The sequence below is a fragment of the Clavelina lepadiformis genome, chromosome 5 (genome assembly GCF_947623445.1).
Source record: "Clavelina lepadiformis chromosome 5, kaClaLepa1.1, whole genome shotgun sequence".
In the NCBI taxonomy this organism is placed as follows: Eukaryota; Metazoa; Chordata; class Ascidiacea; order Aplousobranchia; family Clavelinidae; genus Clavelina; species Clavelina lepadiformis.
Window position 1 is genome coordinate 13,825,641 of NC_135244.1, and position 15,579 is coordinate 13,841,219.

The 15,579-nt window shown below is 38.0% G+C and overlaps 1 protein-coding gene and 1 long non-coding RNA gene across 2 annotated transcripts; both read right to left on the reverse strand.

Moving 5' to 3' along the window:
• Positions 1–357: 357 nt before the first annotated feature.
• LOC143460703 (uncharacterized) lies at positions 358–1,389 on the reverse strand. The gene is made up of 3 exons (XR_013117938.1): positions 1,254–1,389; positions 933–1,034; positions 358–764 (listed from the first exon to the last, which is right to left on the reverse strand). It is a non-coding gene; the product is annotated as an uncharacterized LOC143460703 (long non-coding RNA).
• A 3,555-nt stretch (positions 1,390–4,944) lies between these two features.
• Positions 4,945–8,509, reverse strand: LOC143459208 (transcription factor Jun-like). Its single transcript, XM_076956249.1, has one exon. The coding sequence runs from the start codon at positions 6,881–6,883 to the stop codon at positions 5,669–5,671; it is 1,215 nt and encodes a 404-aa protein (XP_076812364.1). The 5' UTR covers positions 6,884–8,509; the 3' UTR covers positions 4,945–5,668.
• Positions 8,510–15,579: the final 7,070 nt, after the last annotated feature.

Sequence of the window (15,579 nt, forward strand, 5' to 3'; positions counted from 1 at the left end):
GGCTTAGGCCTACATTTCTGCTATTAATGATGACGAAACACCATGTAAATTTTAAGTTTCTTTTCTCCCGACTGATTTTGATTTATAATAAGGAATGACTTAAACAAGAAATGCGGTTTTTGCCTTTAGTAGGCGAGCTGGATCTCGTATGTCTTTCAAAATTACATTTCGAGTAAATTATTACATACTCCTGCCAAGAGTTTGGAGCATTCCTATAAGTATATCGATTTTGAAGAAAGATCTGAAGCTATCATTTAAACTTAGCTCTTTTTGCCATCAGAAAATAAATATTAATTATATACTTGATTACACATAATTTTAACTTTTCTTGATAAATTAATTTTTAACCTGTGAGATAAAGAGGTATCTTTTATTTAGAGTACAACGTAACCGGCCACGAAAAAGTCAGAAATAGAAACCAAAGATTGTTTGGTTGGCGCAGTTTGGCTCCGTAAGTATACCGCTAACACCACAACAGTAAAAATTTAAGGCGCTGCAGCTTTCATAAGGGCCCATTAAAGTGGCCGATATGCGAGCAAATAACACAAAAAATATTTTGCATGAACAAACATTAACACAGCCATCCTATGTCAACAGCAACAACTGCACGCTCTACGTAATCAACAAAAATTTGCTGACAAATGTGTCATATTACGAAGAGCAAAATTATCGCAAAACTTAATGCAATTTTTGGATTTACTGAAAACTTTTCATTTGTTGTCACTTTAACGTTCTTGATTAAGATATTTGGGTTTTTTTCCACACTGCAAATACCGATTTAGTGAATATTCATTTGAAAATATGTTTGTTTATTGCTGTTGTGATAAAACGCTTTTATACGTTTAAATGCTATTTAAGTGCACCAGATTTTAGTCCATCATAATTACTAGTTTTCCAACAGATGCTTTCAAGACAAGACAAAGACAAGTTACCTAATGGCTTTATCCGTCCTGTTTACCAATTTCGCACTCTTTCAGAGAGATGTTTTGAAACATTTTATGCTTAACTGATCTTTCGTTCGAGCTTATAGGTTTCTGCGAAAACAATTTTCAAAGAGCTGTTTTTTTGAACCGTATATTGGGCACACACTTTATAACCAGTTTTTAATATATCTCGTTTTTCGTGACCTTGATCAGTTTCCAGCTTGCCAATCATTGATCTGGTGATTGTTATCAATGTAAGGAGCGTTTAGATAGAGATTTAAATTTTAATTAAATTCCCTACAAAATTCGAGAATTGCAATATTTTCTTACCATAACAACAGATTTACAACATCTTCAAGGAGATGCTTCATAAAAACTATCACTTTAAAATTACACTCATAGATTAACGTGCTTCCATTTTCCCTTTTAAAGTGAAATGTACTTACTAACTTTTACGAAATTCAAGAGCATGACGTGATAGATATACTGTATTTAGTTGATCAAAAACGTATTTTTATAGTCTTTCAAGCGTCCATTTATCTTATTAGAAAACTTAATTACAGTATAAGTTTGTTTTTAACTTTTTAAACTTCAATTAAATTTTAAGTCATTTGTCACATACGATCAGATAGTGGATGTAATGAATATGCTGATTTTTATTAAAACTTTTTGACTATAAATTCTTTTTACCACACCCTGTTTTTCAAAACGACAAGAAGGGGCTTAAATTATTTATTTCAAGTTGTTCGTAATTCTCCAAATTGACAGCTTTTTTCGTGGTGTTTACCAGGTCTGTTGCTTACGTGATCGCAACGGTTGCCACACACACGTGTTCTCTTTACGTAGGAACTTGCGTTACAAAAACAGTTTAAGATCTACACAAGCGAACTGTGACGATTTCATCGCATATACGAAGACGAGCTCCTTTACTTTGTGCAAAATTTAAGGGTTGCTTTCTTTGAAAAAAATTAGTCATTTAAAATCGGTATTTGTTTACAAAAATACCTTAGATATCTATTTGTCTTACTTCCTTTGCTTCATTTGGCGAGCGTTTTATACGTGGGACGCTTTTGGCAATTTTAATATTTTTTTCAGTAACACAATCCTAAGTTAAGCGTGATTCGTGTTTGTTTGACATTTCTACCACGGCCAAACGTTTGATGTTTTTGATCTTAACAACAGTTTTATTACTGGAGCGTCTTTAAATTCGTTAGAATTACTTTTTGACTTGTTTACCGCTTTTCGTTTGAGGTTAACATATGAAGGAGGTATTACTATATCTTCGTTCGGTTTGAAGATATTCTAAAAAGATATTGAAACCGATATATTTTGGAAAATTCCAACAACCTTACAAATTAAAGTTTCTTTTATTAAGCCCGCGGCACCAAGTTTTATTACGTAAATATAACTGAGCTTATGTCAGTAAAATTTGCGCGTCTTGAGTATCGCTTTTGTGAAAACCATTCCAGATTTTCAAGTTTGGTTTACAGTATCGGTAAAATACATATTCTAATTTACAGTAGGCCAGAAAAAACTTGAACTAACTAATATTGAAAATTTTCCCCCACAAAGCGAGCAAAAGGCTTCAAAATTTTGTTTCACATAAAACAAAACTGTATGCTTTGACAATCGCCTAACAACGTAAGAACTATCGTTTTTGATATCGTAGTATATGGCTTGGTGTTCAAGCTATAAAAACTAAGCTCGTATATATGCTAAAACAGCTTGCTCGTGCTGTACAAGATTTACTCAAAAATGCTATAACGTTGAATTTCGATGTTCTTTTATTGGTGAGTGTACAAACCACAATAAGCAAACCAAGCATGATACCAATGATTTTTTGTGCATCGCTTTCGTGGTCATTCGATGATACGCGCAATACCTCTTTATGCTAAGAAAATGACGGATAAGCGCTATTATCGACAAAAAAGGCATTTAGTTATGCTGCTGTATGTAATGCGAAGGGAAGCAATCAAGCAAGCAAAGAAAAGAGTGAATAATATATAAAAAAAAGTATGGAAAACTACCAGCATAAAATTCCTTGCGTTGCTAAAGGCAAAAATTGTCAAGCTGGAAATACATTTAAAAAAATTACATCTTTATAACCCGTTGAGGAAAAACTTGCATTATACTATTCTCTCAAGCGTTGGATTTTTGCGGAAGTAGAGCACATTTTCTGATCTTTACGTCACAGCGAGCAATTTGTGTTAATGTTATGTCACACCGATATTGCGGTGCTGTGATGATCGTGCCTTACCTGCGATGCTTTTCTGTCAGATTTACTTCAAAATTGTTTACAAATAATACGGCTCCGGCACGCTCAGACCAGCTACATCCGCATTTCAGCGTAAAAGAATCGAAAACGTGTTGCCAGAGTTGAAAGCCGTCGCAAACACCTTATCCACTTAAGGAATGCTTTAAAGGATGGTGATCGCAGCCTGTCACGTTTTTTATGGTAAACTGTAAACAAGACAACAGAGTTTCAAACACTTCCGCTAGAAAATCGCAGCTGGTTGTTATCCTAAGCGCGACAGTTTGCAGGTATATAGTTAAAACACAACCTGGATGTATTGTCTTCTAACGGTAAAGCGAATTTGTATGTATTGTATATAACTAGCCAGTGTCCATTACTCCTGACATGCAAGCTTACATTCCCTTTCTATCAGCTTGAATGATCCATATGCCAAAGCATATGTCTCAACACTAACCCGCCTTACACATGGCGATAATTCGATAAGCGAGGGCCACAGTAAAGAATTCAATTGCCTGCCATCATGTAAGTAAACTCCCAGCGGTTTTACAACTGGTGTTTGAAGTTCATTTATTATTAATGAAAATGGTTCTCACAAAGTCTGTCTGGCTGGTTAGTTTTACTGAAAATTAAAGCAAACTTTCAGCGTGTTTGGATTTGGAGGCCGTGCTAAAGTTGTCAACAACAAGTTAATACCACCATCATTTTGATGCACGTTTTAAGCCTTCTCGGCATTCTCGGTGTTTCCCATATCCGTTCAATAGCGCATGTTATTATTAACTAGCGCTGTTTTTTGCCCCCATCGCGCCAGTATCGAAAAATATATTGAATGAATAAGCTATACTTATATCAATGTCAACATCGTATTGTCAGTTACATTGTAAAACAGCATTTCTCACAGTACGCTTCGGTAGCATTGTGGTGATGGATCGCGATTATGTTTTGTCTACAAGCAGACTGAGCTATTGTAGTATAGCTATGGGCTGTAGTATACACCTGTTATTATCTTTGATGTCGCACATAATCCTGTTGAATTTGGTTGAGAAACGCTATTCTACTTGTATACCAGCATTGCATAACTTATCTTTCGAATGTTAACTCGTCATTGATTTCATAACGTTGCTTTGCAGTTGATAAAGGGCAAAAGAACAGACGCAAAATTTGAATTGATTTCCAATGTGTGTGTGGGCATCACCAATTGCAATTGCAAAATAAACTTTAGCAATTCGTTTGAATTTGCTAGAAACCTGATCTACTTTACATCGATCTGTAACCATCCTGGCCGTGTATTGACAAGTCTTAAGGTCTGCTTACTTTTAATAATTCTTTTCGTTTAGTAGTGATAGTTCCAAGCAGCCAACCAGCTTAATTATGTTATAAAAGATTGCATTGTTCGATGTAGAGCTGATTTGTATTTGCTCGATTATGTCTGTACAATGATTTGCATTTGTTCAGCTTATGCTTGCTTATAAATTTCCAACGCATGTAAGTCGCTTGACGGCCAAAACAAGACCCACACAAAGGATCACTTTTATGACGCAAACTTAATGCAAATTGTCATAGTTCAAAACAGGGGCTCTTGTGTTGTGCACTGGTAATTCGTCATCGCAGTTTTGGCCTTTCGTGACCCCATCATGCAAGATAAACTGACGTCATAAAGCTATAGTTTTAGTTTCTTATTGACCTAGTTTTTAACCTGATTTTCTTCAGTTCAGTGACCTGAAATGCTCGGAAGAGCTGAAAGTCTCTACTGAGAGTACAGAACAAATGTTTTAGCAAAATGTTTTTCATTCGTGTTTTTTTTTAGAAAAAGAAGGAACGGAACGAGAAACAAATAAAGCAACAGCGAAGCAATAGTAGTGCACTTCATCCAATCATAAAATGAATGTCAGTTTTAATTATACCTCCAGAAAGGGCAATGATTATACGACTAATAACAATGTAGTGTACACAATAGCCATAAATAGGTATATCGAAGATACTATTCATAATAGAAGGAACCAGATAATAACGCTAAAACATTAATAAATAAATCATGGCTCTTGAGTAATGAGTACAATTTTAAGAGAATTCAACAGAAGAATATTCAGTTGGAGTAGCATTACAAAGGCACGTAAAATAAATAAAATAGGGGGTACAGCATAGACATGAACATACAGATAACGATAACAAAGAATATCGTGCAAATAACTTAATAGTGGCTGATATTAATCTGAGGAAAAATCGCATAACCCATTTTTTGACAGAGAAAATGGTTTACTATAGAATTTTTAGTCATGACGTGCGTTTTGTAAATTGCAAAAAAATAACTTACGTAGAAAAGATTAACACATATTGTTACTTTAGTTTGCTCACAGGATTTGAAATAAAGGAGTAAAACAGTGTTCTTCGTGCCACTTTTCACCACATCAACCGCTCGCCCCGCCACAAATGCAATTTCACGCCTCGAATGGCTTTTAATCTTAACAGGCAACTTGTCATTGTTATGCGCCACTCAGAACGTCACCTGCTGCTGCGACATCATTAACTGGCACCCTGAATTGACATGGGTCATTACTTTAGACTTAAGGTCGGCGACTTGTTGACGAAGTAAATTGGCATTCGTGGACAGTTCAAGATTTTGCGTTTTTAAATTGTTCACTTTCTCTTCCAGTCGGGAAATTCTCTCCAGTTTACGTTTGCGGCACTTGCTGGCGGCAAGTCGGTTGCGCATGCGCTTCCGTTCGGTTTTTATCAGCTCTTGGTGCTCCATGTCAATCGGTGACAAAGGGGGCGTTTTCGAAATAACCGGCACAGTCTGAGGCATCTCTTCTTTCAGATGACCGACAACCGAACTGTGGGGAGACATGAGTAGAGGGTGACCCGGGTGCAAAGCTGCAGGGTTACCCATGTGATGGATAGTTGATCCAACAGCTGCTCCATACACGCTAGTCGAGGGTCCTTCGAGATGGCCTTCTCTGGCGAAATAAGGATCCGGCGAGGCAAAGTGGTGAGGCTGTTGATGAACAACATTAGTCCCTGAGGTAACCGCAGAACATGGCGATCCTTCCAGTCCAGGAGCTCCCGTGGGAAGGCCACTGGATGTAGCAAGATCAGAGTTACTGCCGTTGTGAGTCTTCTGTCGTAGAAGATCACGGTGATAAACTTGCCCGTACATCTCCGGCTCCCTTGAATAAATGTGGGGAGCTAAATGTGGATTGTTCTGACTGTAATGTGGCAGCATCTGGTCGAATTCTGACGCTCCTTTCATCATGTTGACGATATCTGGTGTTGACAATGTAGACGTGTTGGCGGCACTGCTCTCGGGGATAGCTAAAGACAGATTATTTGTAGAAACGACGCAGTTAGCAGGGGGCGTTGGTTGACTCACAGGAGCGTAAACGTTGCTCGGGTTATATCCACTGCCAGGGACTGAGTTTGGTCGGGTAACACTGTTTAAAAGTACGTTGTTAAATCTTGAATCCGAATTACAACCTGGGTGCTGTGGGGGTGAAAACGCTGGGTTACTATGAACTTGCAAGTTCATACCCTTAAGGGCAGCTGTCTTGTCGTAGTCCTGACCAAATCTCTGATCTCTGTACGGTGGTATAGCTGTTACTGGACCTGCGTCCGTGCTATTAATGCTGTCCACTGAGCCAGGAGATGACTGCGAGTCGTATGCGGCAGATATTCTGTTGCTTGGGTCGTCGTGATAAAACGCCACTTCCATAACGGCGTCACAGCGTGCACAGCTCTATAGGTATACAACGATGTACTAAACAATAGCGGGACTTTGTTCGCACGGCGCAGAGTATTAGAAGAAACAAACAAAGAGGAGAGAGGAGGCAAAAAGTGGGCAATGACGGGCTCTCTTCCTATGTGTTTGCGTTTATTCTTTACAGAACGGTTGGTTGTGAGTTATGACTCAGTTTTAGCAGATATCAACACTGGTAACAGTCGTGGGTGTATTGGAGGAACAAACGGCTACTTTTCTCCGCCAACCAAAACAAGATCCAAGCAGTGGGTTGAAACTTTCAAAAGGTCTTTGTGAAACACAGAAATGTAGAATTTCCACCAAGTATTGCACTGATCTTCTACTAACGTGAATAGATAGATAGCTTGGGTTGGGTAAATGTCCGTTATCACGACACGGAAACACGAATTATAACTTCGGTCCAAAACGTTCAGACTCGTGGCTTGTCACAAACTGCTTTGATGGTTGAGTCACTGAAGCAACTTCCGCTTAAAGCACAAGCTTTTTAAATCACTAGTAATGTTCTGAACATAAAAAGATAAAAATTAACCTTAAGTATTGTTATGTAGACACAACACATCAATAACGTCACTTTCCCTTAACCTTGGTAAGTTAAAAACTCTCTAACAATACCACGTCATATCAAAAACTATCTTTTAATTTTAAGGTTTTTCCAGTTTCTCTGCAACACTGTAAACACTTTCTCATTTTCCATAAACGTTCGCAATTCTAACCCCTTTGTGGTCTGCCTTCAAAAAGGGATAAACATGCTCTTTGATACGTCACGTACAATGTCCTTACCGACTCTGATCAACACGTCCATAGTGCTACGAGAATTAGTACACGGGCCTTTTTCGGCCTTGAATATCATGCGCGAAGAAAAAAACGAAATTATTTTTGAAGAGTGACGTCTCCGTAGCGCCCTGTTATTGGTTACAGATTACGTCATTTAAGTCATATGATGGGCTCCGGGCGCATAAGAGAAACTAGGACGAGTGGTGACAAACCTTTTTCTTCAACCTACGTCAGGCTGCGTTAGGAGAATCGGCTCCATTGAACACGATGCTTGACAAACAAGTGCTCGAATGAAATATGCTACCCTAAGTCTGAGTATTGTGGAAACCGAAGTAACTAAGGACGATCAAAGATCCACAAATACTATACATACACCTTTAAATAGAGTTGTACTTCGCAAATAATTTATTAATAGATTATTTTGAACGGCATTGTCCTTACAACTGTTTAGTTACTGTATACAATAAATCGGGGGAATTTTCCATAGGTTTCTGGTTACTGTATCTCAAATCTAAATTTTTATATTTAATTGACGCTTATTAGAAATGCGTTTTAAGCTTACATCTCTTTGAGTTAAATGCATGCATTCAACCTTCGCTTTTCTAACTATATCTTATAAATAAAACTGTAGTTTAATGAAATAAAATCTTTCGTGTTTATCTGAATAAGGATAGTTCAAAACTAGGCATATGTCATATCCAAAACTGTGCTTCTTAGTCTTACTTTTTTGCTGCTACTGCTAGTTATGTTACTAAAATTCTTGAAAAATAACTTAACTTTCATTCGAAAACATTCCGCTCTGTTTGGCTGCAACAGACGAACATGTTGGTGAGAGGTCGGAATCAGTTTATATACGTGAACGAAAAAAAGCACCTGTCTCGTATTTTAGGAGAAGGCTTCGATTGCCATCTTGTTTGCGCAGGCAGGCTATTGAGCCCTGGGCAAAAAGTACGCTTCGTCTGGTTTCACGTAACTATTTTCGTTTTTTTCCGCACGACACGTGCGCAAAACCGTACTTGTCTAAATCATAAGGTTGACCGCGTTTGAAACATACGCGCTTTACTGCGAGGTGGTAGAAAATTATTTTTGGAAGTATTTTACAATTGTAAAAATTGTCCCGTCATACAACTAACAAGAACAGTAATTTTAGGCATTCCTTTTTTTACTAATCTAAAGAACCTCTAATAAAGCTCTCTCATTAACGTTCATATACTATACATTTGCTTAGAACGATGTTACGTTATTCTTTTTTATTGTACAATTGTCTGATATTTTTTTTGTTTTATTTCCGTATGTATGGTTACTATATAGTGTTATTTACAGACATACACAAATTTAACAGCAACAGTTTGGACTACCACTACATTTCCGTGTAAACAACGTGCAATTCTTTTGTCTAAAGTTCATAACCCTAAATGACACGGCTTCATTGCTTTGGTTTCCCCACGCACCAGGGAAATTGGAAAAAATGTTTCCCTTGTAAAATTTGCTGGTTTGATTAGAGCCGCTTGATGAAAATTTTATTAGTCACCATTTCATTGATGATCTTACATGGGCGTAGCACCTTACATAGCATCATCCGTGTGGACTTTCCCTTTCAATAAAATAAACAATTTTTATGCAGAGTATGCCCTACCTACAACTATTGCCACAATGTAAAGTTCAGAGTAACAGTCAACAAATTTGTCATGACCCCAAAAATAATGATTTAAGCTCGATCTGGTTTTACCTTTCAGCCACCACAGCGTAAAGCCCAAGGCGGTCAAGTAATATTTAAACCCCGTATTTCCTGAATTGACAGAAAAACAACACATTTTATTCCACGCACAGATTCCACATAGATGAAGTCATCAAGTATACCCGAACCCAGGTGACCCAAACACAATACCTACGAGGTTTCAATGGATGATTGATAACCAAAAAGCTGGGGGTTTCCATTTACGGTAGAGATATTTGAGTAAAACGGCGCAAACAACTGTCCATATATTTCAGGTTCATTCCCATGCACACCAGCGCAATTCCAACAGGCTATCACAGCGTTGGAATGTGAAATTTTGCTGTTGAATAAATATTTGGGGAACTTTCACACATTTCTTGTAAAATCTAATCGCAAAATTATACAACCAATGAAGATAGGTAAATACCTCGATATCACTTGTCCATTTCGTTTATCTACCACGAGTAAACAACTGATGGCGCATTGTCGATGTCGGTGGTCAAGCAAAATAAACTGACGATTTCCGGCGGTCTGGCACCGAGACACGTTAGAGCGTATAGTACAATTAGCGCGGTATCGTATGCGGGACACAATCGTAAGGGAAAGCCGCGAACGACTTAAAAGACAAATATTGCGACAAGGGGCCCGTTTGATGTCGATTAGAGTTTAGTTTGTGAGACTATGACTCATAAAAAGGAGACACTCGCCGCTTGGCAAAGGGAAAAAACAAGGTTGCCACGACTTGCCTTCACTGCCAATACCGTTAACTGCGCCGCGGAACAAACCGGTAACCGGAGAATTCTACGAGGGCGCACAAAGTTTGCGGCGAACAGTTGAAACAAACACGTAAACCGATAGCTGACCTGTACACCGGCTCAGGTTTTAAGAAGTCGTAAACAACATCCTATACACACCGCTCATTTTTCTTCACTCCACTTATACACGCCCTTAGATGGCCTGTGCGTTAAAATAACATGACTAGAATAACATATTAACTTGTGTGAAGATTTACTCACACCACAAAGTTGATCGTTTAAGAGCGGTCATTATGACTTTAATTTCACTGACCGGAACATTTTGTAGCTGTCATGAATAATATTACAAAGAGAGTTCGTTGCTCTTTTATGTTGAAACTGCCTTTATTTTTACGTGGCTTATTTTAGACTGCAAACAAAATTTAGCGTTGATGCATTGTCAATGTCAAAATATTCTCCTGAAATACACTTCGGCTGTTAAACTCTAACCACGCCATAAAAATAAGGAGAAAAGCGGAAACGAAGGGAAAATATCCATTGGCAAATTGACAGAAGAAATTCCGTAAATATTTTGGCGGCCGGCGAAACGCCAGATACGCAAACAGACTACGGATGAATTGCCAAGAACGTGGTGAGAAGAAATGCGGTGCTATGTCGCAACCGCTGACGAAAAACAAGGTCTTGACGACTGGCATGTTCTTCAAACTGCAGTACTGCACCTATATTTAGACATCGTATGTCTATATTCGATACTCCTTCGCTACTATTCGTATTCCTAACCTTTACCTATCAGACGAGTTGGTGAAATACCTTTGTATTTGACTGATGCTTGCGAACGCATGTTTGAGCTTCTAGCAATAGGTTGTTTACTGTATGAATAAAGAGGTAAACTGATATGCAAAAAATATCTCATTTTTACTGTGGCTCGGATAGTCTGATTGTAAAAGATTACAGTTTTTTTCAGAATAACACCCACGTATACTATAACTGTTCACGTAGTGGATAATTGTTTCCCTTGTTGTTTGCGAGCCACACTTCATGCACTCGAGAGCTGATTGTTAATGCATCGAGCATGGCACAAGACTTCGAAGTAGTTGGCATAGGTTTGAAATCTTTTGTTAACTTTAGCTTGGATGCGGTAAGCACGCCTTCGGTTTCCTGCCCTTAAAATCTGTTTACGAGAGTCGGGAGCTATTGTGTAAACGAAGGCCCTGATATCGGGCGTTGTTATGCAAGTTTTCTCAGAAAATAGCTTTTCTGTTTTTATGGCTCGGTTTATCATTTCACCGAGAGCGGCAAGCTCACATACTGTTTTCTGCGTCGTTTTACCGGGTTTTTGTTCTTATTACCGGATGTGGATTTTATTGTGCCTTTCCCAAACGTTGTGGTAAGAGCTAGGGGTGCTCAAGGCATGTCATTTCGACCTCCTTTCCACTGACGTATTATTGAACAGAGACAAGTGCCTCGAAAACACAATTATGGGACTTCCCGATCACGTGACCTTTCGCGTCAAAGCTTTAACGCTCTCTCCGGCTTGTTTCTTTCATTTATCTCCCCTCTTCGTATTGTGTTACACTTTATTCTGTTTGTTCAAACATTTTTGCTAACCCGGTGAGATCGTTTGACCACAGTTGACTTTTTGAGCTAAGCGGTCCATAAGTTTTTTAGAGCCTAACGTTAAATGGATCGTTAGAAGTTAGAAAATAATTTTGTGAAAACAACCTTTTAGTTTTCATAAAATGACGTAAACAGCCTTTATACGTACTTCCCACTGGTTCTGTAAACCCCGCAGCGTTAAAGTTTCCATCTTTTATCTTGTTTCCTACATCAAACCGGCCGACCAATAATTCAATTATGCTCTCCAATTATCTTGTTGTTCTATAGAGGCCTTTCTTATGTTGGTAATCACGTTTATTATGACCACACATTGTGGACAATGCGCTTATTGAAGACAAGAAAAATGAAAGGTTTGTGTTTTTGAAAAATATATCGATTAGTGGTTCAAAAATCCAGCAAAAAGAAGCTGTTTACAGCTTTTTTGAGCTAAACCGTACGATTTTCTCTAAAACTGTTACATAAAATTACAAAAATGTCAAGAAAAACAGCAATTGCCTAAATAACTGCAATTAGCCATTCCGCTTATTAAACGGCTTGCGATCCACATTAAGCAAAATACACACAACGAATATGCACAGCTACACACGTTGCATAAACAAGATACACATAAGTGGCTTTTTGATCAGCAGAGGCGGCGTAAACCCAGTGACTTTTGGGAATAAAATCTTAGTCATTTGCGGATTCAGCGATCCAAACAATTGCGAATTTCTTTTGCAAAATTGATAGGGGCGATGTGTGTAATATGTGATAACGATTAGTAGTTGTTACAAGCTAGGATCAAGGCGCCACTGCTTATTTTCCAGAAAGTCTAAGTCAACCATTAAAAACACATAATTTCATTTAGAAAACGGCATGGGGATTGCGATATGTGTTGCGCCGGCATTTTTTCTTATATCTGAACTAAAACTGGTGAATCATCTGTTTAATGCATTCTTGGGGAACAATACAAATTCATTAATATTGATCATGAGTGAGGTTGCCAGTACGACCTGGAAGGGCACTCATTTGACCCCGAAGAAACCCGGACGGCAACTTGAGCTTACGCAGTTGTTTTTTCAAGACGCAAGACATTGAGCACAACACAAATAATTAATCTTTGACCTTCGAAGTTATGAATGTTTGCAGTCATCTCGAAGTTTCTGATAATTTTTGTGTTTTAAGCTGCGCACGGCTTGACGTTTCCTAAACGCATGTTTCGATATCTTAAGCTTAGCTTGGGGGCATATGACGTACTTGACCAACTGCTTATAGCCATCACGCTATTTCTGGCAAAATTACAACACTGATCTGACTTGTAAAACTTTTTACGTCAAAAAATATCGCTTTGACGCAAGGAATGATTGTTTTACTTTTGGAATTGAGAGCGGGTTCTTGTTATTTTAAGAAATGCAAAAATTCATTGCCAAAAGTATTTCTTTCTTGTATATTTTTGCACTTACTTTGTGGTTTGCAACATATACATGTCATCGGCCCCACGCCTATTTTTCCACGATACCGTAAAAGTAGTCAGCCGATACAGGATTATGGCCCAACCCTGGCCTGAATTCTCCTTATATGGTCATGTTTTTCCACCGTGCTAAGGCACCAGACGACAGTATTGATTTATAGTTGTACGGTTGCCCACTAAAGCGATTGTGTCTAGCAGGATCTATCTATTTGTCAAAAACAACGTCCCTATAAACACGTATAGCACGTTTATTTGACAGCATTTACTATAGACTAGTTGTATGAAAATCAATCAAACATTCTAAGTGTAGCAACCGTAGCTTGCTCTTGAAGCCAATGTACGCTATTTTACCTTGTACGGAATGTGCAAAGCAGACGAGAGAATAGCTCTACGAAGTAAGTCGATCGCTATGCACACCATCCAGCAGAGAAAAGCGATCTCCCACAACGTCAAATGACGCAAAGCAAAAACACCTTGCGTCTCAGCACTAAAGTCTTTGACGTATGTAGTCATTGCGACGTAAACTACGCCGATTCCAGCGTATACGTGCTCTGTGACACAAATACTATACCAATTGGCTTTTTTCCGACGAGTTTCGAGTTTTGTAAATTTTCTAAGATGTTTATAAGTAAGTGTTACTTTTATATGTATCGCTAAATTTATCATCTTACTCTATATCTGTGCTTGGCAGTGAAGGTTGCGTGGTAGTTTCCCATAACCAAATGCAAGTAGGTACCGGTCTACGGAGCTTGCAAAACAGGTAAAACAGATGCAAAAAGACAAGTTAGAAGCTGGTACTAATCCAACTGTGAATCATACTTCTTCGAAAACAACGTCAATGACCTTAAACCCTGGTAGAAAAACAAAATTAAAATTGAAAAATAAAATTTCTATTTCTCATGAGCTAAACACAAATAATTTATTAACGCTGTTGAAGCCTCAATTATATTTATGATGAGTTGCTTCAATATTAAATAATTATTTCATGGTCAATCTTCATACGAGGTTCATTTCAGGTTATACATAAAAGTATTGTTAATGAAAATAATAACCTATATCCTATAAAATTGCGAAAAGTTGCGTAAGTTTTTTAATTTGTCGAGAAGAAGTCACATCGAAACTGACCAGGTGTATAACAATGTTTAGAGAGTTTCACGTGTAACAGTACATACTGTACTTCGACTACCTAAAGAATGTTACGATAAAATCGTCAAATAGCTGGAGTCACAGATTTAAACAATTTTAAATCATATAACACATTAAGTAGGGGCTATTTTTTAAATTTTGTTTTATCGAGCAGTGACGCCAAAATATTTAAACAACTTTTTAAGTAAAATATATTTTGAAAGGCCATGAATCCAAAACCCACAAAAATACGAAAATGCAAGTAAACATTTGTTGCACCATGTTGACATCATTACAAACTAAGTACAGCTGAACGTCACTCAAAAATTCTCAACGTACGTAATGCATGTAAAACTTTATGTACAAAAAAGGAGAAAAAAGTCGATATGCTATTTTCAGAAAACGGAAATATGACAGCAAGCTTTGAAAGGAAGACCGAAAAAATATTTCCATATATTATAAAAGGACGATCTTGAGTTAAAAAAAAACTTAGTCCAAAACCCAACACACTCATGACACGCTCCCAGAAATGTCACAAAAGGAGCATGTTTAAAAAACTACATGCCTGGTAGGGGTTGCAGTTGCAAAGTTCGTGCATTATGTCGTAACAAACATTGTTTTCAGCGGGGCTTTCCGACGTAGTACCACGGCAAAAAGCTAATGGACAGTCTTAGCCAAGAGTCAGTCTAGACGATTCCGGTCAGTAAAAACCACCAAACCAGTTTATAGCACTTCAAAAGCGGATGTTATTCGTCACGCTTCCGATAAGGGCAAGAGCGTTTGGGTAACATTTCACACAAACGATCCTAATCCGATATTCAGTTGGGCATTTCACGCATTTGAAACCGCGTGTATGATTACCAAAGACAAATAATACTGTTGTTTGGATACACAACAATTTGCATGAGAATAGACAAGCCGGAACCGCGTTTGACACCATTGGGGGTATCATCATTAGTCAGACGGAGGCTTTCGGCTTGTGGTGATTCACATTGTGCCCTTTCATCACTTACTATACTCCCATCTGTTTACACTTAGAAAAGGTGGCACTACTACGACTTTTAGGAAAAGCGGAAATGGATCTTATGTTGTTTAAACGTCACTTATATTCATAAAGAATATAACAGGGAGAGGGTAGTATTCCTTGACGTCAACATCCCTACTGTGATTGGAGTTTTTGTTTTTTTGTTATCTACAGTGATATTTTAGAAAGGGT